The sequence below is a fragment of the Galleria mellonella genome, unplaced genomic scaffold, assembly GCF_026898425.1.
Source record: "Galleria mellonella isolate WM207_F2 unplaced genomic scaffold, CSIRO_AGI_GalMel_v1 utg270, whole genome shotgun sequence".
Taxonomy (NCBI): Eukaryota; Metazoa; Arthropoda; class Insecta; order Lepidoptera; family Pyralidae; genus Galleria; species Galleria mellonella.
In genome coordinates this window covers 1,358,379-1,381,265 of record NW_026442062.1, presented here as the reverse complement: position 1 = coordinate 1,381,265, position 22,887 = coordinate 1,358,379, and the positions used below count along the sequence as shown (strand labels likewise).

General features: G+C 34.0%; 1 protein-coding gene across 1 annotated transcript in view; it reads left to right on the top strand.

Annotated features, from left to right (window-relative positions):
- The window catches only part of LOC113523359 (proton-coupled amino acid transporter-like protein pathetic), a 59,583-nt gene extending 37,743 nt beyond the window's left edge, over window positions 1–21,840 (top strand). Inside the window, exons 2-10 of the mRNA XM_052895310.1 lie at window positions 1,132–1,199; window positions 4,003–4,119; window positions 5,524–5,674; window positions 10,356–10,477; window positions 11,432–11,516; window positions 14,113–14,357; window positions 16,119–16,331; window positions 18,120–18,289; window positions 19,969–21,840. Coding sequence (XP_052751270.1) covers window positions 1,144–1,199; window positions 4,003–4,119; window positions 5,524–5,674; window positions 10,356–10,477; window positions 11,432–11,516; window positions 14,113–14,357; window positions 16,119–16,331; window positions 18,120–18,289; window positions 19,969–20,282 — 1,473 coding nt within the window. The 5' untranslated portion in view covers window positions 1,132–1,143 and the 3' untranslated portion in view covers window positions 20,283–21,840. The remainder of the gene's footprint in view (window positions 1–1,131; window positions 1,200–4,002; window positions 4,120–5,523; window positions 5,675–10,355; window positions 10,478–11,431; window positions 11,517–14,112; window positions 14,358–16,118; window positions 16,332–18,119; window positions 18,290–19,968) is intronic.
- The last annotated feature ends 1,047 nt before the right edge of the window (window positions 21,841–22,887 follow it).

The window sequence follows — 22,887 nt, the reverse complement described above, 5'->3', positions numbered from 1 at the left end:
TACATAGAATTTTGCTATGCATTATAGTTTAAATAAATAAGTTACCATACATAACAAACATAGAAATTTAGTGTCACATTAATAATATAAGGAAAAAATAATTTCAAATAGTGTAAAAATAACATTAGATATCTACTAATCATATCAGCCGTGAACTGTCTACTGCTTAACATAGACCTTGCCAATAAAGGAGGTTTTATCAGTAGTTGCTAGGCTTGGCAGGCGGATTGGCAACCACAGTAGGGCTTATTATGTTTAAAGAGGGACGCCACTGCCCATCCTTCGAACATTAAATTTTCGTAGTCGCCTCTTACGACACCCACGGGAAAGGAAGGAGTGGCCCAATCTATGCCGGGACCACACGGCTTAGACTTAATAATCCTTATAAATATTAAAAATGTGAAAATGAGTTTATTTGTTAATGCTTGGCTACTAAACCAAACGTCATGAAATACGATATAAATATAATAATGTAATATAAGGATATACACGATATTTGGTATTAAGAAGGACATAGGCTCCTTTTTTTATCTCCATATAATATTTAAGACCCCAAGAGGTAACAAATAATGAATAAACAAACACACTTTCACATTTATAAGTAAGGATCGTTAAGTCTAAGGGTGTAAGGATTATTTGTATAAAAAGATAAGACTGTTTACTAATAAAAATGTTATATATATAAAAATACAATATTTTCAAATAAATAATAAAAGAGATATCTATGAAAAATGGGAATATCAGTCGGTACCTAAATACAGACCGATGTATTTTTAGTTTGTATTATGAAACATCTTTTTCATTTTCATTTAATGTTAGACATAGACACCTATATAAATATACATTGTAAATAAACTGGCTTTAAAAAAAAAGTAATTCAATTGAGTTTCTTGCCAGTTCTTCTCAATTGGATCTATATACCGAACTGGACGGTAGGGAAAATATAAAATTATAATGTAAAAATTTGACGTTCATAAGCGGCTAAAATGTCCTACATGAATAAATGATTTTTGAATTTTGAATTTTGAATCTGAGGTTCAGAAAAAATGGCTGACCTCATTTGGGTATTAAGGTTTTCTGAGCTCTCGAACTGAATAAAGGTTACATGATTTATTTTACCTTTTGTTGCAGAATTTCCACGAAATGAAGCTAGACGACAAAAAGGGAGGGACGATTGTCCTTGAAAATTTCAATTCCACGTAAGTATAACAACTATTACGTTTTATGTAATAAATCTGAGGAATTGTTCGAATTAATAACTGCTGCTGATTTTCACCACCGTACAACCCGCCATAAACTAAAGTTTCATCCCAACCATCTGGACGGGTGGCGGTCTTCCACCGTGCGTTTTTCAAGACACTTTCTTCCACGCACAACCACTCTTTGTAATCAACTTCCAGCAGCAGTATTTCCGAACCGATGCGACAACGTAACCTTCAAGAAAATAGTATATTCCTTTTTAAAAGGCCGATAGTATACCTGCAATGCCATTGGTGTTGCGGGTGATCATGAGCGAAGGTAGTCACTTACCATCAGGTAAGCCGCAAGCTCGTCTGCCCCTGTGTTGTAAAAAAATCTAGTAATGGTGTCGAGTCCGAGATCAAAACTTATATCTAAAATGTTAAGAGTGGGACTAGCTGAAAACCAGCACTGTGCAGCTGTACACATTGCACTGGGACACTCACAGCATCAGTTGAACCAGTTCCTTTTGCCTAATATGAGACACTTCTTATCGTGCTACGCAACGGATGCTACCAACATTGAATGTTTAGACTTCTCTAAAGATACATTTACTGTACGTTTATTACAAAATGTTTAAAACAATGCCCAACCATGCGAAACCGGGGCAGGCCGCTAGTTATTTATAAAGTGCTTTGCTAGCGAACTAAAATATTAATTATGCAATCATATTTTTATCAATCTGTCGCTGCCAATTGAATCAAAACATCTTGTAATAGATTACTTCCGAAATTAATACATAAGTTTCCTATATTCCAAATCCATGCATACAAAAGCTATAAAACACAACTGATCTACATTGTAAAGAGAAAATATTTCTATATTTATGTGAAATAAATAAACTCAAATATACTTAATCAATACCCGTAGAAAGCTATATTATCAGCAACTAACATGGGCTGTATTTTATTTAAAAAAAATATACTTCTTAACTATCTATTCGAAACTATTTCGAGCCCTCTAGACAAGTTGCAAGCGAATTCATCGATGGAATCGACATCGCTAGCGAGTCCGTGAAATAGAATGAGATAGCAACGCCGGTTGACTCATTCCAACTCATTAACTCAGTAGCGATGCGATTCCATCGACAAATTCACTTGCCACTTGTCTAGAGGACTAAGTCGATAATCTAAATTACCATTATAAAAAGAAAAGATTTTTTTATTTATTTAAATTATTTATTTATTTACTCTTTATTGCACCACTTAAAGAATAATACAATACAGAATATTTATATATCTTATATTGTATATATTACACATATGAAGTACAAAAGGCGGTCTTATCATTTTGTTTGTAATGGATATACTTACAAAATACTTATCCAATTTAGAAACTCATTCACCTGTAGAAATCTACATTACCAGCGAGTAACTTGAGTTGTGTTTTATTTAAAATAAAACATGCAAAGTCGGGGCGGTTCGCTAGTTAATGACATATGGAGAATTTCTCATTGCCATATCAAAAATTATTTAATTAATGTTTATTTTATATAGTGTAATTAATGTAATGTTTGTTTTAAATTATAAAGAAATATCCGCGAACCGAATATGTAGATACATTTCATCTCATCTCGTTACAAATCATCCTAAACTTGGTTGTGGCTAGATTGTACGCTATTCCTGGCTTCCATTTATCAACTGATTACCTTCGTAGTGGGTCAGACGGATACCTATTATTATTCATAAAATATACCCTATCCTTTACTAGCTCGTTTAAATATTCAAGAGATGAAAAGTAGACGCTCCAGGAAATGATGTACTTCAGCAATAAATAAGGGATATTAGATGTAAACCTTGGTTTTAGCAGTATTAAATAAATTAACGATTAGCTTCTTATTGTGTATATATATATTTCCATTATTATATGTATCTCTATATTTAGAAATGATAGAATTTTCATCGTGCCCCCGATCAAACTCCTCTCCATCCAAAGGTTGCCTGGAAGACATCGCTTTTAGCGATAAGATCGCCCATTGTTTTCTCACTATGATTATTTCTTGTAATTATTTGTATTTATTTATTTATTCTTTATTGCACAATAAAATTTTGTACAAATGGCGAGCTTAATGCCATATAGCATTCTCTACCAGCTAACCATTAGGTAAAAACAGAAAGCGTATGAAGGGCAGATGTTTTCTTATAGTAACACTATGATTATTTCTTGTAATTATTTGTATCTATAATAAGTTCTTCTTTCTCTTCTATCTTTTAAACAAAACACTAAAAGTATCTATCTATCTATACCTTATTAGAATTTCGGAAGCTAATTGAATGTTCTTGTCGTAATTAGCACTTGATATGTCTCGTAACTAATGTTACGTTTATTATTGCATCTATTTGCAACACTAAAGAACCGCTAATATAGTCACTTTATTGTCTCGTGGACATACAGACAGGCATTCGTTACTTACCACAATCTATATGTAAATTAGCTTCGTCTAAATACGAGTACAGAAGTGTCCACATATTCATAGAAACCTCGCCTGTCATGAACTTCTTTTAACTATTGAAGTGTTTTGTTTTTTCTTTTGCACTAAATTCTTAATTTGAAACAAATTAAAAATATCATTCAATAGCTAAAATAGGTTCCTAGGAGGTTTTATAGATTATCCACTTCCAAAACCACGCATACAAAATTGCGGTCAAAAACTACCACCCGCGATATGGAGTTCCGCAAATTAACACCTAGTTAAAATATAATCAAAGATATTATTAATCTGATGTTTCATTTTTTATTATAAAAAAAACTTTTTTTTTTCAGAGCCAACCTTGCATCCAACCCAGGTTTCCAGTCGACACTAACTCTGGGCTCAAAAGATGTCATCAATGAGAAACCATACAATCCGTTCGAACATAGACAAGTGGAACATCCAAATTCGTAAGTATTTACAATGTGTATTCATGGGACAAATAACCTAAAAAAAAAGCTAACTAGTAAGTGACATCATCATCATAACATCAGCTGTTATCTGCTCACTGCTGAGTATAGGCCTTCCCCATAGACTGCCATAAGGAAACAACAGTCCTGAGCCACTTGCATCCACTGACTCTCTGCAATGGATTTGAGGTCGTCACTCACAAGTGGGGGATCGTCCTTGACTACATTTGTCCGTACGAACTCACAATTCAAGAACCTTTTTTCTCTATCGGTAATAGTTTCTTTAAACTATGTGACCAGCTCATTGCCACTTCAGCTTGCTTATCCTTAGGGCTATGTCTTTCACTTTGGTTCTTTTGCGGATACCACATTTCGGATTCTGTTACACAAAGAAACTCCGAGTACAGTTCTCTCCATAGCTCACTGAGTAACAAAACTCCTGCATACGGGTAACCATATAAAACTAAGTTACCAAGTACCATAGGTCATCACTGGTAACACGCACTGGTAAAAGACCTTCGTCCACAAATTTGAAATATAATATTTTCGTAGTAGATGGCATACGACTTGACGATTTTTTAAGAGCATAGTAGAGACAAAAATAGAGGGCAAAAGAGGAAGAGGAAGACCGAGAAATAACTACATGGGACAAATAAAAGAAACACTAGGTATCATGTCGTATAGGAAGGTCAAGGATATGGCCAGGGATAGAACTGGCTGGAAGAAGATGCATGAATTAGTTGCACTGACAAGAGAAAACTCTTAAATGAAAAGAGAGAAGATGGCATAGCGGAATAAAACAGTGTGTTAGGTTCACCTAGCTTACGAATTGCTCCTGTGCATGGATTTTGTACCGATGTACAACCGAATTGCTTCTACTGGCATTTGTTTTATCATCACATGTTGAAACTATTATTAAAAAATATGAAAAGCTAAAATTTTTTTCGTCGTTTTAAATTTTACCTGGGTAATAAATATGTATATACAAGAAAGTAATTAATTTCTGATGTCTATCCATGCTTTGGAATCAACTTCCAGCAGCAATATTTCCGAACCGATAACATCATATTAGCCACTAATTGTCTGCGGAACATAGGCCTCTCTATAAGGGAGATCTTACATGTAGTTACCACGTTCGGCGGACAGATTGATAAGTGCAGTTAGCTTTTAATAATGCTTTAAGAGGGATGCTGCTGCCCACCCCTAAACCATTTAGTTCCCATAGTCACCTTTTACGACATCCACGAGAAAAGAAGGGGTGGCCCTTTCTATACTGAAACGACACGGCTTACTCAATACTTTAATCAAGACATTTTTGAAGGTAGCCAATGAACGATTACTGAATAAATTTACGTTCGTAGTTCTAAATTTGTTAAATGTATTATTTCTTTTTATTATTAACAGAACAATCGGTTCCCTGGTACATCTCCTGAAATCGTCTCTCGGATCTGGCATCCTGGCGATGCCTGCTGCATTCAAGAACGCCGGCCTGGCTGCCGGCGCGCTAGGAACCATCATCGTTGGATTTATCTGTACACACTGTGTTTATGTATTGGTAAGTGTTTTAATACCTGATGCATATCTTTGTAAAAAAAATCACGGGGCCTTGAACCCCTCTGTAAAAAAATTTATAGAGGGGTTTGAGTACGTACCTCACAGGCAAGGTTTTGAAAAGCGCTTATATGAAGAATAAATCTCAAAAACATTTCTTCTTAAAACTAATTTATATCCAAGATAAATATCGATTCTTTAGTGAAATCTTAGAAATTATGGTTTTTGTAGAGATTACAAAATTTTATTTCACCAGCGGGTAAAGTATTCAAGTCAAAAACTATGGAAACAGAAAAAAGAAAACTAGAACAAATTTCCCGAATTTTTTTGGAATTTTTCCCTACCTTTAAGTAGGTCAAATTATCGTCTGGGACGATATCGTCCGTGACGGTTGACAGTGTGCAACAAAACACACAGTTGGCGGAGGGTTAAATACATTATCGGGAGTTAACAGGAAACATCGGCAATAAAGAAGCAGGTTGAACAGATATTGCATCTAAATGGAAGAAGTTCTTAATTCATCTGTAGGGCATCTACAGATGAATTAAGTATACTCTGTGACATCCATGATACTGTTCACGTCTATTGACATCGGTTATGTTGCGTTGGATCGTCAACGATTTTGCTATTTTATATATCTTAAAAAAAGATTCCTATATTATTTGCATTACTATATGCGCCTAAATAGGATCATTTTACATAATACCGCATACAATTTCTGTTGTAAAAAATATATTTTAAACCACACACTATGTATGGTTAATCAAATTATTATAAATAAATAAATATGGTAAGAGTCGACACTTTGTCAATAAATGATATATCTGTAACTACGTGGCCATAATAATTTTCAATATTTTCCACCGAGGGGAAAAGGATTGTTAGTAATGGGAGCTAATGGCCCTATTGCTAGCAACCCCCGTCAGGTCGACCTCCACGTGGTTTCCCCTGGAAACTATTGTTACTAATACTTGTTGCATTTGACACGATGGGTTAACAGATTTGAGGGCCTACCATGAAATGTTTTCCGAAATTGCGGAACCAAAAGAAACAGAAATTTGATGTTAAAATTACATAATACATGCCGTTTGGAAATATTAAAAATGTTAAAATATTGTTCCTTTGGACTTTCATGATAGGATGTATGACGAACGAAATGTTAAACTTCATTTATTGGTCCGATTTTGGTATAAACAAAAGAACGAAATTGAGTCCGTAATTTAGGAATTTCATTGCATGTTAGACCCGCTGATTTTTACACTACGTCGTGATCACGGCAGAATTGAAGTGAACAATAAAATTATTTCATGAAGAAATACGCAGGCTACTTTAAATTTTTTTTTATACAACTTAGAATGGCAAACAAACTGACGGCAATCACAATCTGATGGAAAGTGGCAACCGGTGCCTATAGACATGAGCAGTATCATGGACATAACAGTGTATACTGTTTCGCCAATGAAACCCCATATGTTGCCATTCCTGAGGACTCGGATGTTATTCCATTGTACCCTGTAAATTCACGCCATATCCCGCCCTTCAAACCGAAACATAGTCATGCAAACACAACTGCTTCATGGTAGAAACACGAACGGGACAGAGGTACCCAAGCAAAAGACTTTTGTACAAAGCCTCCCTCTGGTTAATCCTGATCGATCAACATATTCCGGTCCTGCGAGCACAGTCGTAGATAAACATTAGTCTATATTATCATCACTATCTCGATCACCCAAGAGTCTTCATAAAAACTTCCATTCCATTAACTTAATATTTTTTCCGATATTAAACTACAGAATGATTATAAAACAATTAACGGGGAGTACCGGGGGTTTGAACCTAATTCGTTATCTAATAAAAAATATTTATTTATTACTTATTATACTCGTATAGATGTTTTTTTTTTTAATCATAAAACAACCAAAATTTTCTTAAACATATGAATCATCATCATCATGTTGTCAGTCTTTAACAGTCCACTGCTGAACATAACCCTCCACCTTACTAGTAGTAGTTACTGATTCTGGATTGGCAACCGCAGTTAGGCTTTAGAGATGCTTTAAGAGGGACGCTGCTACCCATCCCTCGCCCTCCCTACGGGAAAGGAAGGAGTGGCCTATTCTATGCCGGTATCACACGTAATCTATAATAATAATTTCTATTAATCAATATTGTCCACTTATATATAAATTTGATTACGTTAAATTCTGCTCAGCCACTCAAATGTAAGTGATTTAATTAGAGACATTACAAACTTTTTCATGTGTATATATTAATTTATAAACTTTTGACAATGTGTTCAAAGGTAGAATCCTAATAAGGAAACCGGAAAACATTCTTACCCAAGTGTAACTATGTGTGTGTGTGTGTGTGTGAGAGAGTAAGTGCGTGCGTGTGCGTGCGTGCATCTCTCTCTCTCTCTCTCTCTCTCTCTCTGTGTGTGTGTGTGTGTGTGTGTGTGTGTGTGTGTGTGTGCGTGCGCGTGCGCGTGCGTGCATATCTCTCTCTCTCTCTCTCTCACTGTGTGTGTGTGATGTGTGTGTGTGTGTGTGTGTGTGTGTGTGTGTATGTACGAATAAATATTATTAAATTAAACTGACTTCTAAACTAAAACTAGTTATTTTCATTTAGAAACTAAATTTATAAATCGATTATAATATAATTTGTATTTTTACGAAATAACTAACTCAAAGGCTGTATGGGCTAAGTCCTTTTGCCTTTCTCAATGAGGGAAAAGAAAATCTAATAAAGATTATATTCCAAAGAAAACCGACTTCAATTATGGCAAAATCAGTTATATTGATTCCAAAACTTTTGATAAAAAACATATAACGAAATTATAATTATATATAAACGATAAAACGTCTCTGCATGAATTATCGGGTTCCTTGTGCTGTTAAAGCGTTACAATACCATGTATGTGTTGCAGTCAAAACTGTTAACCAGAAAATGAAAGTGAAAGTGAAAAAGACTCTATTTTCCGCGCTTAGCCTCTCATTTGGGCCATTGTGCGTATAAGTCGTGGCTAGTACAGACAACCTAGCTCCGCCCAAAAGCGCAGAAGCTTCCTGGGTTGTTCACAGGCCTCACGGAGCGACATCACCGTTCCGAGGATTTCTAAACGTTGATGGGCCATAGCCTCACATTCCAGGATTACGTGAGCAGCCATTTCTTCGACGTCGAAACAGCCTCGACATAGAGGGCTGTCTGTGGCTCCTATTGTGTATAAATGTTTGTTTAATGGACAATGACCTTTATTGTCTCTATCATTATTTTGAAGTTTTTTTCTATCTAGAAAACTCTTAACCAATCAAAAGTACTTTTGACTGATTAAGAGTTTTGACTGTAACATATATAACTACTATAATTTTTTTTATTGACTACATTACAAAAAATGTTTGGTACAAAAGGCGGACTTAATGCTATATATGCATTCTCGCCAATCAATCCTTTATATGTATAAATAAATATCATACAAAGTACCATTTTAATTAATACATAATTCATGCTATTTGCAGTATGCGGACATAATAAATTCCATGGCGTTATCTCGTGCCAATTACTTATTGTTAATTATTTCCTGCTATTAAATATTTATTGTTTTATTTAAAAATTTATCTCGGTAGGAACGTTTACACACACACAAACACACAAACACGCACACGCAAGCGCACACACGCACACACGCACACACACGCGCGCGCACGCACGCAATGCACGCACACGCGCATGCACACACACACGCACACACTCACACACACACACACTTTTTTTCAACATTAATTTTATTGTTCTTTCTTTTATCTCCTACTATTTATTATTGTTTTTATTTTTGGATTGTATAGTCGGTTGGGGGCCTGGTGTTACGTACTACAGATTTTAACCTATTTCAGACACCAGCTCTTCACAGTAGAGTTCGTATTATAATAATTTTATTGTATCCTAAATACCTATGTGCAAATTTAAGTTGTTTGTGAGGATACGAAATTAATTTATTATTATTATTATACTAAAGAGAAATATAACCTCCAAACCTCCAAGTTTATTTATTTATAAAGTTAATTTAAAAAATATTTTCACCTATAAATAGCTATATTATCAGCGAGTTACATAGGCTATATATTATTTAAAAAAAAATCTATCTAGTGGTTTGTGAGTTTATCCATTACAAACAATCAAACGGACGATCAAACCTTTTTTTTATAATATTAGCATAGACTAGCGATCCAGCTCGACTTCGCACGTATAGATAGAAAATATAATATAGTCTATATTATATTGTTATATTTGTATATTACCGTGTGGTCCCAGCATAGAATAGGCCACCCCTTCTTTCCCGTGGGTGTCATAAAAAGCGACTAAGGAAGAGCAAAGGATGCACAGCAGCGTCCCTCTTAAAACATCTCCAAAGCCTAACTGCAGTTGTTAATTTGCTTGCCAAGCATGGCAACTACTGGCAAATTTTTCACGGGGAGGCTTATGTTCAGCAGTGGACAGTTAAAGGCTGATATGATGATAATATTGATATATCGTTGATAAATGTAGCTTTTTTTAATTTTTTTACAAGTAAAAGAATTTTTCAAATCGGTTGAGTAATTTTTTAATTTATCCATTACAAACAAACAAACAACTAAATCATTCCTTTTAATAATACTAGTATACAAGTATAGATGTACTAATACCAACAGGTTCGAACATCTCAAGAGCTATGCGTTGACGCCAAGAAGCCATCAATGGGATTTGCGGAGACATGCGGTGCGGCGTTTGAATATGGACCTAAGAAACTTAGACCGTGGGCTAATTTTGCAAGGTAAATAATATCATAATGTTTATTTAACCGACTAGCTTTTAACCGCGACTTTGTCCACGCGACCAGGATATCTTTACTAACCAGGATAAAAAAGTAGCCTATATCCGGCTCCATCCCTTACAATAAATGTATATAATTATATTATATGCATAAAGGCGCTATAAGGTAACAAACAAATTAAACCGTGTGGTTTCGGCATAGAATAGGCCACTTCTTCTTTTTTCGTGGGTGTCGTAAGAGGCAGCTAAGGGAACTTAATGGTAGAGAGATAGGCAGCGGTGTCCTTAAAGCATCATCACAGCCTAATAGTGACTGCCAAGCGTGGCAACAACTGGCAAAACCGTCCTTATGGGGAGGCTATGCTCAGCAGTGGACAGTTAACGACTAATACTAATAAGGTATTTTTTATGTAACTTAGAATGGCAAACAAGCTGACGGCCCACCTGATGGAAAGTGGTAACCGTCGCCTATAGACATGACCAGTATCATGGACATAACAGAGTATACTGTTTCGCCCATGATACCGCCCATGTGTTGCCATTCCTGAGGATTCAGGTGTTATTCCTCTGTTCTTAGGTAAAAATTTAACCTATAGCTGACACTTAAGAACAAAGCTGACGATTTATTTTTAATCAAATAAAACGCTCTGTTTATCAATGTTGCAAATAATTAGAATTATTTTTTTTATTTGAATTGAGTACTGTTTTTCCTGATATAATATAAATAGGCATATTATATGGTATATATTGCTTACAAATTACATACATACCAATATATCTATCACGCCTTTCTCCCATTAAAGTAAATAGAAACAATGCAACGCCAAACGCTTTAATTCAAACAAGCCTCCTGTCCACTGCTAAACATAGGCCTTTCCCATAGACTGCCATAAACAACGATCATAGCATCCATAATGTAAATTATTGATACAAAAACACAATGTTTAATTTACAGAACGTTCGTGGATTATGCACTGACCTGCACATACTTGGCTGCCCTTTGTGTTTACGTGGTCTTCATTGCAGAAAACTTCAAAGAGGTGATTTTTTCAATTTTCTTTGATTTAAATATCTTATATTGTTAAACCTTATACCTTGAGTTTTTTAAAAATTCTTGGGGCTTGTACGGGATATAATATCAAATAACATGAGAGAGAACGTGATAAATATATCTTATAAGGAGTTCTTTTATTCCACCATAGTTTTTAAATTTTTAAACAGATTGGATGTATCGTTTTAATTGCTGTTCCACCTATTCGCACCAAACACTTGCCTTTATCATTTCTTATACAAACAGCCAAGGAATGGAATTGTCTTCCAGCGTCTGTGCTTCGAGATCACTTTAACATGGAGCCTTTCAAAGCTAGAGATAATAGGCATTATTTGAGTTTACATGTAATATCTTAGACCACATAGTCACTAAACATCAAGTGAGACTGTAGTTAACCGTCTAAAGTCCGGGGGAAAGGGATTGTTAGTAATGGGGTCTGACCCATTGCTAGCAATACACTCTATCAGGTCGACCTCCACGCGGTTCCCCCTGGAAACCATCGTGGTTAGTTCTAGTGGAATTCATCACGATGGGCAAACTGACCTGCTTTCATCGTCACCTATCATCCTACCCTGGTGTTTCGCCAGCGTATACAAATGGCGCAGGCGAGCTTACCATACCATTATGTCTAAAGTCATATAAAAGCAAATAAAAAAAAAATATGTCGGCTCTATGGCGCCATTTTCAAATGTCAAAAAAAAACACCGAATGCATAAGAATTAAGACTATTACTTCTTATGAGAAAAATTGTATTTATGAAGAACTCTGACGCTTGATAATTACAACTCCTATAAAGTTTAATATAAAATGTGTATGAAATATTTTTCTCCCCATTTTTTTTTTAATTTCAATTAAAAAATTCAGACATCTATTCCATTCATGAAGAACTGATAATAATTTATGACTAGGCTGTATGGGCCATGCTCTTTGCCTGCTCATTTTGAACGAATTTTAAAACAACAACAATTATGACTATTACAAAGTTTTAAAATAGTGTACGATTTATTCTTATACTAAAAATTAGTACGTACAATAATAATACATCTAATTTAAACTCGTACAAAACCGGGATGGGTCATTAGTCAATTATTAAATCAGGATTCGCAATTAGCGTGGCTGAATTAATTAGCGGCTTACATAATAAATAGCTTAAGGGATCCTCAATATTTTATTTATTGACTAATGAATAATTTCCGTATTTACCTAGTACCTTTCACAAATTGGTTTCATAATTTATATTAACAAAGCATATTTATTTAGATAAAAGGGGAGTTTTACCATAAAGATATTAGGATGTTTGTTACTAGGAGTGATTAATTTTTTTTTTATACAACTTAGAATGGCAAACAAGCTGACGGCCCACCTGATGGAAAGTGGTAACCGTCGCCTATAGACATGAGCAGTACCATGGACATAACAGAGTATACTGTTTCGCCCACGATACCCCCCATGCGTTGCCACTCCTGAGGATTCAGGTGTTATTCCTCTGTACCTTGTAAATTCACGCCATATCCCACCCTTCAAACCGAAACACAGCCATGCAAACACAACTATATAGTAGTATAGTAGAATATTTAGATATTTAAAAGACATAAAAGACCAGTTTTTAGATGCTATTTCGTCCACGTTACTAATATATATGTTTATTGACCAGGAAAAAAATGCCATACGCAGGATTGCTAGGTTTGAATTATCGTTTTCACCCAAACTTAGATATTTTTACCCCAAACTGATACGATTTCCGGGACTTTCACCCAATCACAAACTTGTACCAATTCTCAATAATCCTATCCTTTGTTTTGCTACCTTCATTCTATGTTTTATTGTATTTATATACCTCTATATATTTTATAAATACCAAAACTGTTCAAAACATTACCCAAATTATCTAAGTACATTTCACTATTCTTCAAAATTTAGCGAAAAAATTTTACCCAAAACGCAAAAAGTACACAAGCTGGCAACACTGGCCATAACGGCTCATCTAAATATTGTAAACACATACTATTTAGGATGAAAAATGACGTAGGTTACTATTTATTCAATATATTCCAGTCTTAGGTTATATAGATAGAACGTCGAGCCTCAAAAACGGGTCAACTTGTTGAGTCAGCTAATTTGACAATTAGCTGACTCGTTTTTTTATTAATGATCTATATACTTACGCACATAATCTATCTTGACGTATTTGTATTTAATTACTTAATAAATAAAATGAGTTTTTACGCATTAAAAAGATGCAGAAATTATAAAATAAAATAAATATAGAAGTTGTAAAGGAATCACTCACAACTATTTATCACGCAAAATTGTATGAAAAAGTGGGCCCGCTTTTCTCGAAGCATTTGTATAGAAACTATCTATATAATCTAAGATTCCAATCTCATAAACGAAATTACGACATACTTACTAACTGTATTGGGTTGACTGGAAGAGATCTCTGTCAAAGATAAGTCCACCCTTGCTCACAATATTTATAAATGCATTAACAATGTACCTAATTTATAAGTTTAATAAAGAATACATATAGAAATGACGGCTAAAAAATTTTTCAATTTAATTAAAGAACGTAACAATTCTTTCAGGTCCTGGATGAATACATACCAGATTACAAGCTCTCCGTCGAGACCTATTGCGCTTTGACTTTAGTGCCGTTAGTTCTCATCTGCCAAATACGGAACCTCAAATGGCTGGTACCATTTTCGGCGATCGCCAACGTGTTTCTGGTCATCTGTTTCGCAATCACCATGTACTACATCTTCAACGGACTACCAAACCCCGCTGAGAGGGAGATGGTTGCTAGTGTTACACAGTGGCCTCTATTTATAAGGTAAATAGCTATTTAAATGATATTATTAATTACTTGTGCTTACAAATTAAAACATGCAAATAATGTTTTATCAAGTATAAAATGATTAAAAAATTATGAAGCGGACGGGATTCGAAAAATGTCATTCAAAAATTTTTGAAATACATTTCATATCACATCATATTTTAATAATATTTCTAGACCGGTGGGAGACTTTGTACAAAAGTCTTTTGCTTGGGCAACTCTGTCCCATTCGTGTTTTTACCGTGAAGCAGTTGTGTTTGCATGGCTGTGTTTCGGTTTGGGTGGGGCGGGCTGGGTGGGGTATGGCTGTGAAATGTAAAATGAAATATGTAGTACAGAGGAATAACACCTGAGGAATGGCAACGCATGGGGGGTATCAAAAGCAAAATAGTGTATTCTGTTATGTCCATGGTACTGCTCATGTCTATGGACAACAGTTACCACTTTCCATCAGGTGGGCCGTCAGCTTATTTGCCATTCTAAGTTACATAAAAAAAAATCCATTTGTTATTAGAAAATCGACTAGTATCTAATCATAATTTCATATTTTAGTTTATTTGTTACGCCATCTATTGTCAAGCAGAGCCAATATTCTACCTGACAAAAAAGGCTTTGACCAAAAACGTTTTTTCAAGATTTTTAAATGCAACTTAGAATGGCAAACAAGTATCTTTATAAACTTATCTACAGTATGTATTATATACTTTTATTCCATTGAGTTGGCAAACAAGCACACAGCCCGTTTAATGGTAAGCGGTTATTTATTCATTAGTACAAATATGTGTACATGGCGGACTTAATGCTAAAAGTATTCTCTCCCAGTCAACCATAGGGTAGTGTCAGAATACTCGAATGCGGTACTACTAGTTATTGATATACATACATACTAAAATTACATATATAAACGAATAAATCTATATGAATAACAAATATACTTACATATATATGACATATACTATATTATACACGAAATTGAGAATAATATAAAGCACTTACTGCTCGGATAAAGTAAAAAAGTTAGCGTAAACGTTTTTTTTTAAAGACGATTTAGTGGGTAGTCTCTTAATGGCATCAAGAAGCGCGTTCCAGAGTCGTGAAGAATGTAGTTACTGTAGCCTATGAACGCCTGCAATACCAGGAGCAGTACGCACGCATTGCCGGCTCTGAAAAATCTCTACCTCTTTATTGAAGAACCCCATGCTGTGGACTCTTGGAAAACCTCAATATATTAATTCTAATATTGTCTAATGTAACTTATGCGCCATAACGCATACCTCTTATGGATTTTTTCAACAATACACTTAAAGAATAATGAACGTTGGTCGGAAAAAACCTTTTTCGTCACACATTCTTTAGAATTATTTTTTCTATAGGTTGATATTTTTTTGGCGGTCAAAAAGTGATTTTCCTTTTTATTGTCTTTATCTCTAAGTTTGTATGACACTATAGAATTTTATAAACAAACAAAAACTATACAGACGAATATACGTCAATATACGAAATACAAAGTGTTTGTGTAAATTAAAATTACCGGTGCTTCATAATTGTTTGGGTATTTTTTTTTAAGATAACCTGTATTTCTTGTAAAAGTACTACGAAACAAAACCTTAACGCGATAAAAATAAAGATTAACACTAATGTCCCAATTAAAAACATGAATTGCCTTCGTAAAAAGTATTCCTCATTTAGACATTCCGCGCCTAATTGTTTCTCACAGACCTGTGCGTTACACTAAATTGAACTTTATTCTATTCACAGCACGGTTATTTTCGCAATGGAAGGCATCGGAGTCGTGATGCCTGTCGAGAATGAAATGGCCAAACCAGAACAGTTTTTGGGATGCCCCGGAGTCCTGAATGTGGCCATGACCGTTGTAATATCTCTATATGGGATTGTGGGTTTCTTCGGATACATCAAATACGGAGATGATGTGAGAGGCAGTGTCACTTTGAATCTACCGCAAGACGAAATGTGAGTAACTCTGGCAATTTTAAATCTAATTTTATTACTTTTATTACTACTAATTTAAAAAAAAATAAGTGTACAATGTACTGTACATGGGAGATATTTAAGAAAAAATTATATGGAGTGTCTTAATAAGACCAATAGATGCCAAAATAATATATATTTTTTTCTGTCTTTATGTATGTTTGTAATGCATGGCTGTATTTCGGTTTGAAGGGTGAGATATGGCGTGAATTTACTGAGTACAGAGGAATAACACTTGACTCCTCAGGAATGGCAACGCATGGGGGGGTATCATGGGCGAAACAGTATACTTTGTTATGGCCATGGTACTGCTCATGTCTATAGGCGACGATTACCACTTGCCATCAGGTGGGCCGTCAGCTTGTTTGCCATTCTAAGTTGTATAAAAAAAAAGACTTTTGCTCATTATGTAGACTCTATAACAGACATCTAAGATAATAGATTTTTGTCCACAAAATAAAAACAATTACTTTATTTAGGGCAAAATTTGTTATTTTAATTAAAAAACTAACCTACTAAACCGAATTTAATAAATTTCTCTGACACTAATCTGTAATTATAACCTTTCAGACAGAAAAATAATTTCCCAAAAAAGTAAAAAACTACAAACAAGTATTTTTCTTTTTAAAATCGATTGAAAAACAAAATATCAATAAATCAATAGTAACAGACTTCTGAGGTAGAAAACCTAAAAATAAATACAACCGAATTGTGCACCACCGCCATTTTTGTAGTCGGTTAAAAAGACTTTCAAATCTGGTTTCAACGATCAGCACAAGAGTTATAAAAGCAATTTTACTATATATGTACATGACAAAGGTTTGCGTGATTAGGGTCTTATGTGATTACGGTTGTTAGGTCTTGGGTTATCCGGAAAGACTCAGAGGCAAAATACTTTAGCGATTATTTTAAACTTATATCTATAAAGTTACCATTATGGTATTTTTAATTAATTAATTTACAAGGTATATGTTTTGTTTATATTTATTTAATTTACAAGGTACATTTATGGTATTTTCAACCCATTTCAAAAAAGAAAATTCTCGGTTCGGTTATATTTTTTTTTTTATGTTTGATACCTCAGTACTCAGTTATAATCAGGATTGCATCTCTTTTATACCGATTGCGTGGTAGCAGTAACAGCGTTCTATGGGCATTGTGTAATAAATACGATAGCCCGGTCCTCTCATTGTGGGTCAAAATTATTATAGGGGCCATAAAATGAATTTTGTATTTTTTTTTTTCAACTAACATAGTTTAAGTCAATTGTTACTAACAAAAATGGATCTTTGTAATCTATAATAAAGAAAGTATTATTATTATTATTATAAACCGATTTGGATGTTTTTTTTTGTATGAAAGGATAAATTCTCATATTGTTCCCATATTTTAAAAATAATGGATTTGGACACATAATATTAATGTTATTATTATGTATTTTATAATATCCATATTACTGTTTATGTCTATAGGTCAGGGCTCGGCAACCTTTTGAGTCGGAATTACAATTTACTAAATTTCAAAGATTTTAAGAGCCACAATTCTTTTTTTTTTTTTGCCTACTATAAATAGTACTTGTATAAATAAAGTTTGGTACTTAAACCTCTCTAATCGATACAGGAGAATTTTTTTTTGCAAAATACTCGTATTTGCGTACGGAACTAAAGAGCCGCAGCATCACATCCAAAGAGCCGCAGGTTGCCGACCCCTGCTATAAGTGAAATTTATCTAAGTTCTTTATTTAATAAGAAATATCCATTTCGCTTTCAGCCTGGCCCAAAGTGCCAAAATCCTCATGGCGCTGGCCATCCTGTTCACATACAGCCTGCAATTCTACGTGCCCATGGAGATGATATGGCGACAGTTGCACAACAGTATCTCCGTTAGATACCACAATATCACGCAGATCTCTATTCGCACCGCTGCTGTTGTCGGTTCAGGTAATGTTATCATCTTAGATTATATTTAGTATTAGTATATACATATGTGTCTGTATGTATATGTATGTGTATATATGCATATCTGTGTATATGTATGTATAAAGATATAAGTTTATAATTGTTTAAAAGCTGTATGTACAAGAGCGCAAAGCTGCAGACAAACTGCAATGCAGTTTCGCAGCACTAAGTATATATATTGTCTATGTAACTGTTTACTTGAAATAAATAAATAAAATAATATAGATAGAGTGTCTCCACACAAATGCTTTGAGAAAAGCGGGTCAACTTTTTCATACAACTTCGCGTGATAAATAGTTATGTGTCGTTCCTTTATAACTTCTATCATTATTTTGTCTTATAATTTTTGCATCTTTTTAATGCGCAAAAACTCATTTATTTTACCAAATAATTAAATATAGATATGTCAAAAGACATTATGTGCATAAGTATATAGAACATTCATAAAAAAAACGAGACAGCTAATTTAACAATTAGCTGACAAAAACTTAACCCGTTTTTGAGGCTCAATGCTCTATATAATCTAAGGTTAAGGTATATAACCTAAAACACATGCGTATGATTCGTCTTATGGTGAACGTTTCTACAGCAGACTTTATATCAAATTTTGTACAAAAGACCTCTCTATCTACCTCTGTCCCATTTCGTGTCTGCGTTGAAGCACTTGTGTTTGTATGGCTGTGTTTCTGTTTGAAATTCCAGTTCATAACTATAGAAGATGGTTGCTATTGCCCATTAGGTGGACCGCCTGCTCGTTTGCCATTCGAAATACCATGAAAAAGTTACTATTAGTTCATTTGCTAGTAACATTACCAGAGGGAGATTTTGTACAAAAGTCGTTTGCTTGGGCACCTCTATCCCATTCGTGTTTCTACCGTGAAGCAGTTGTGTTTGCATGGCTGTGTTTCGGTTTGAAGGATGGAATATGGCGTGAATTTACTAGGTACGGAGGAATAACACCTGAATCCTCATGAATGGCAATGCATGGGGGGTATCATGGACGAACCAGTATACTCTGTTATGTCCATGGTACTGCTCATGTCTATAGGCGACGGTTACATCTTTCCATCAGGTGGGCCGTCAGCTTGTTTGCCATTCTAAGTTATGCAAAAAAAAAATATTGTTCATGTGACACATATCTACAATTACGCAAATAATAGAATAAGTATATAATTAAAATCTAATTATTTATTATACAACAACTCAAGCATATGGCTTAAAGCAGTGTCATGATTGTTTAAATTCAATTGTTTAAATAGTAAAATCTCTTCTGCTAGGAGTTTATCATCCCTGGTTTTAGGAATAGCATCATTCATCGTCATATCAGCCTTTAACTATCCACTGCTGAACATAAGTTGGTAAATTTTGCCATGCTTGGCAAACGGATTGGCAATCACAGTTAGGCGTTAGAAATATTTAAGACGGGTATTGTTGCCCATCCCTTGCCGTCCCTTAATCGGCTCTTACGACACCCATGGAAAAGGAAGGGATGGCCTATTTTATGCCAGGACTGCACAGCCATCATTGTAACTTAGTAATGCTAACAGCAGATAACATTAATATCTTGTATATTAATAACAGTTATCACTTTCAATCAAGTAGATTCAACCATTCCAAGTCGTACAAAGACAAACTGAAAATGCAATTTTTTATGTTTACAGTGGCCCTAGCTGCCGCCTTTCCGGATCTCGAGCTCTTCATCAGTCTCTGCGGTGCCATCTTCCTCTCCAGCCTCGGTCTCTTGACGCCCGCCATCGTCGACACCGTCCACAACTGGGACCGAGGTCTTGGCACCTACAACTGGATCCTCTGGAAGAATGTCTTCATTTCCATGATATCGCTCATCGCTCTCTTTGCCGGTTCCTATGTATCTATTCAGGGAATGATCCACAAATTTAATACCATCGATTCTAGCCCTGTTTTAGGTGTATCAAATAGTACAATGAAAGCAATTAATGAAACACTAGTTTTATGAGCTGTGATATAATTTTCACTAAATACGGTTGTGCATAATAATTCTAATATTTTATCGTCACAGACGAACATAACAATTATATGAAATTTATTGTGATGAAGAAATAACAGAATTTGTAAATTATCACTGCTGTTATATTGACCATAAGTATATCGTCATAGTCGTAGAATACTGACGGATCTGACAAATATTACATAAAAAAGATCCGTCAGTATTCTACGACTATGACGATATTAGAGTTAACGGTCACTAGATTTTACTACAGAGGATTATTCAGATTGTCAATGACTTTAGCATGAATTTACGTTAAAGTTTAAGAGAAAGGGTCTAAGATTAACAAGTTCTTTAAATAACTGTCTGTTAGTATAAATAACGGTATTGTTTATGATTAAAATGTTTAAGTAATTTACCGTAAACAAATAGAATTGTATTTCTCTAAAGTGAACCATTGATCATTTTCTATAAAGTTTTCTTGCATGTAAAAATAATATTTTCAAGCATTTTCTTTCAGGTTGCATTAACACCTAGTGGTTTATTTTATATATCTAAATTTTGTAATGTTAACTTAATTCTAACTATTTTCCTTATTTTTATTTCGAATCAATGTATTATGTGTTCTCTTCCATTCATCTATTTTTGGAGTCATCTCTGTTTTCATTGACTCTTTAGCCTTATTATTTTATACAGAATAATCGCGTCTTATTTTCTATAGTATTAATAATTGTAAGTAAAACATTTTTAATTGATTTTTATTGCGTGTATGATAAATCCTGTGGCTCCGACACAGAATAATAAAAACTCCGTCCATGAGAAATATTTAAGGAAAACTAATATGAGAAGTTTTAATATGGCCAATGGTAACCAAAACAATATTTTTTCAGAAATTTTGTCTGTCTGTCTATCTGTATATTTGTTCCGACATTACACAAAAAATTTTGCGCTAAATTAAATACGGTTTTCAACTTTGTGTTCATGTAGATATGACTTAAAACCTGATGTATGTTTTATCACGATACGTCGAAGTGATTGATTTTACTAGTTTTCCTACTCCTGAAATCGATGCGAACGAAGTAGCGGGCAAAATGCTAGTTTATTGTGTATTTATATACAGAAAATTATATATTTATACATTTATTTTTTGAACAATTAGAATGTGTAGCAAATAATGATTGCTGCGTCGTGCCATTTTAGTGATTGCCGACTATTAATCAAATCAGACGTTACCTGTCCACTGCCGAACAAAGGCCTCCCCATAGATTGGGGGATTATGCCAATAGTTGCCACACTTGGCAAGTGGGTTGGCAACCGCAGTTAGGCTTTGGTGATGTTTTGAGAGGGACGCTGCTGCTCATCTCTCAAAAATTGAATTCCCTTTGTCGCCTCTAACGATGCCCACGGGAAAGGAAGGATTGCCGACCCTTACTTAAGTATGGACTTAATTAAAATATGGAAAGTAATAAAACAATAATAGAATAATTAATTTATTAAGAAATTAAATTAATAGATCCTATTTTTATGACATTGGTAAGAAAAAAAGTAGATGCCATTTGCTATATAATTTAATTGTGAGTATATTAAGATCCAACGTGTGAATTTTTCTTTTTATTTGTGTACCAACTTAAATTATATAGATATAACATATGTCAAACTGTCAAAAACGTGTCAAATTTAATCAGTTAATTGAACATTCAGCTATTTTTTTATCGAAACAAAACGCGCTTTTTCTTTCATCTTCTATACATTAGCCTGCTATAAATTGAGTAAAATAGCAACTGATGGTGTATCTTTCGTCCTCTTTTTACTAATTATATTTGCATAAGAAGAAAGGAGGCAACCATATGATATACAGTTTTTATTTTATAATCCCTTCTATGTAATCCCTTGTTCTTAGGTATTAACTGTAATACTTGGTAACCCGATTTATGCACATATAGATAAAATATTTGACCTGTTTTTGACAAAGTATTTGTATGAAGACCATCTATATAGTCTAAGTGTGCCGATTTCAAATCAAAGACACGATTTTGTAGACAGAAACTATAAAATTCTGCCAATTACATTTAGATGTTACTTGACAAAAAATAAAGGATAGATATATAAATTATATTTTATTACAAATTGACAATATTTTTTTATTATTATTATAAGTAGATGTATAAATAAGTTAAGATAGTCCAAGAGACAATAAACTAGTTGTAATTTTTCTTAAAACGTTTATTAAAAGCGACAGAATTAAATATCGAATAATGTTTGTATTTAAAAAAAAGAAACTGTAAAAACTAAAAGTTAGCTATAAGCATTGCCATGACGTATCTAATGAACTTGATTTTTTTTTTATTAATTTATTAATAATAAACAGTTACCGTAATAAATATTAAATATGACTTAAAAATTTCAAAACAAGGCCCATTTTACGTTTCCAATCTTAGCCATGTTATTTTAATGCTTTAAAGAACAACTAATAACATTATTAATAATTAACTAAAGTAATTCATATGTATATTAAAATTAATATGTACTTAACACTGGACGTTTGATATCTGTAGACAGTTAAAAGCGAACGCAATTTTAAGGAACTCCATATCAAATCGACGGTTAACCAACA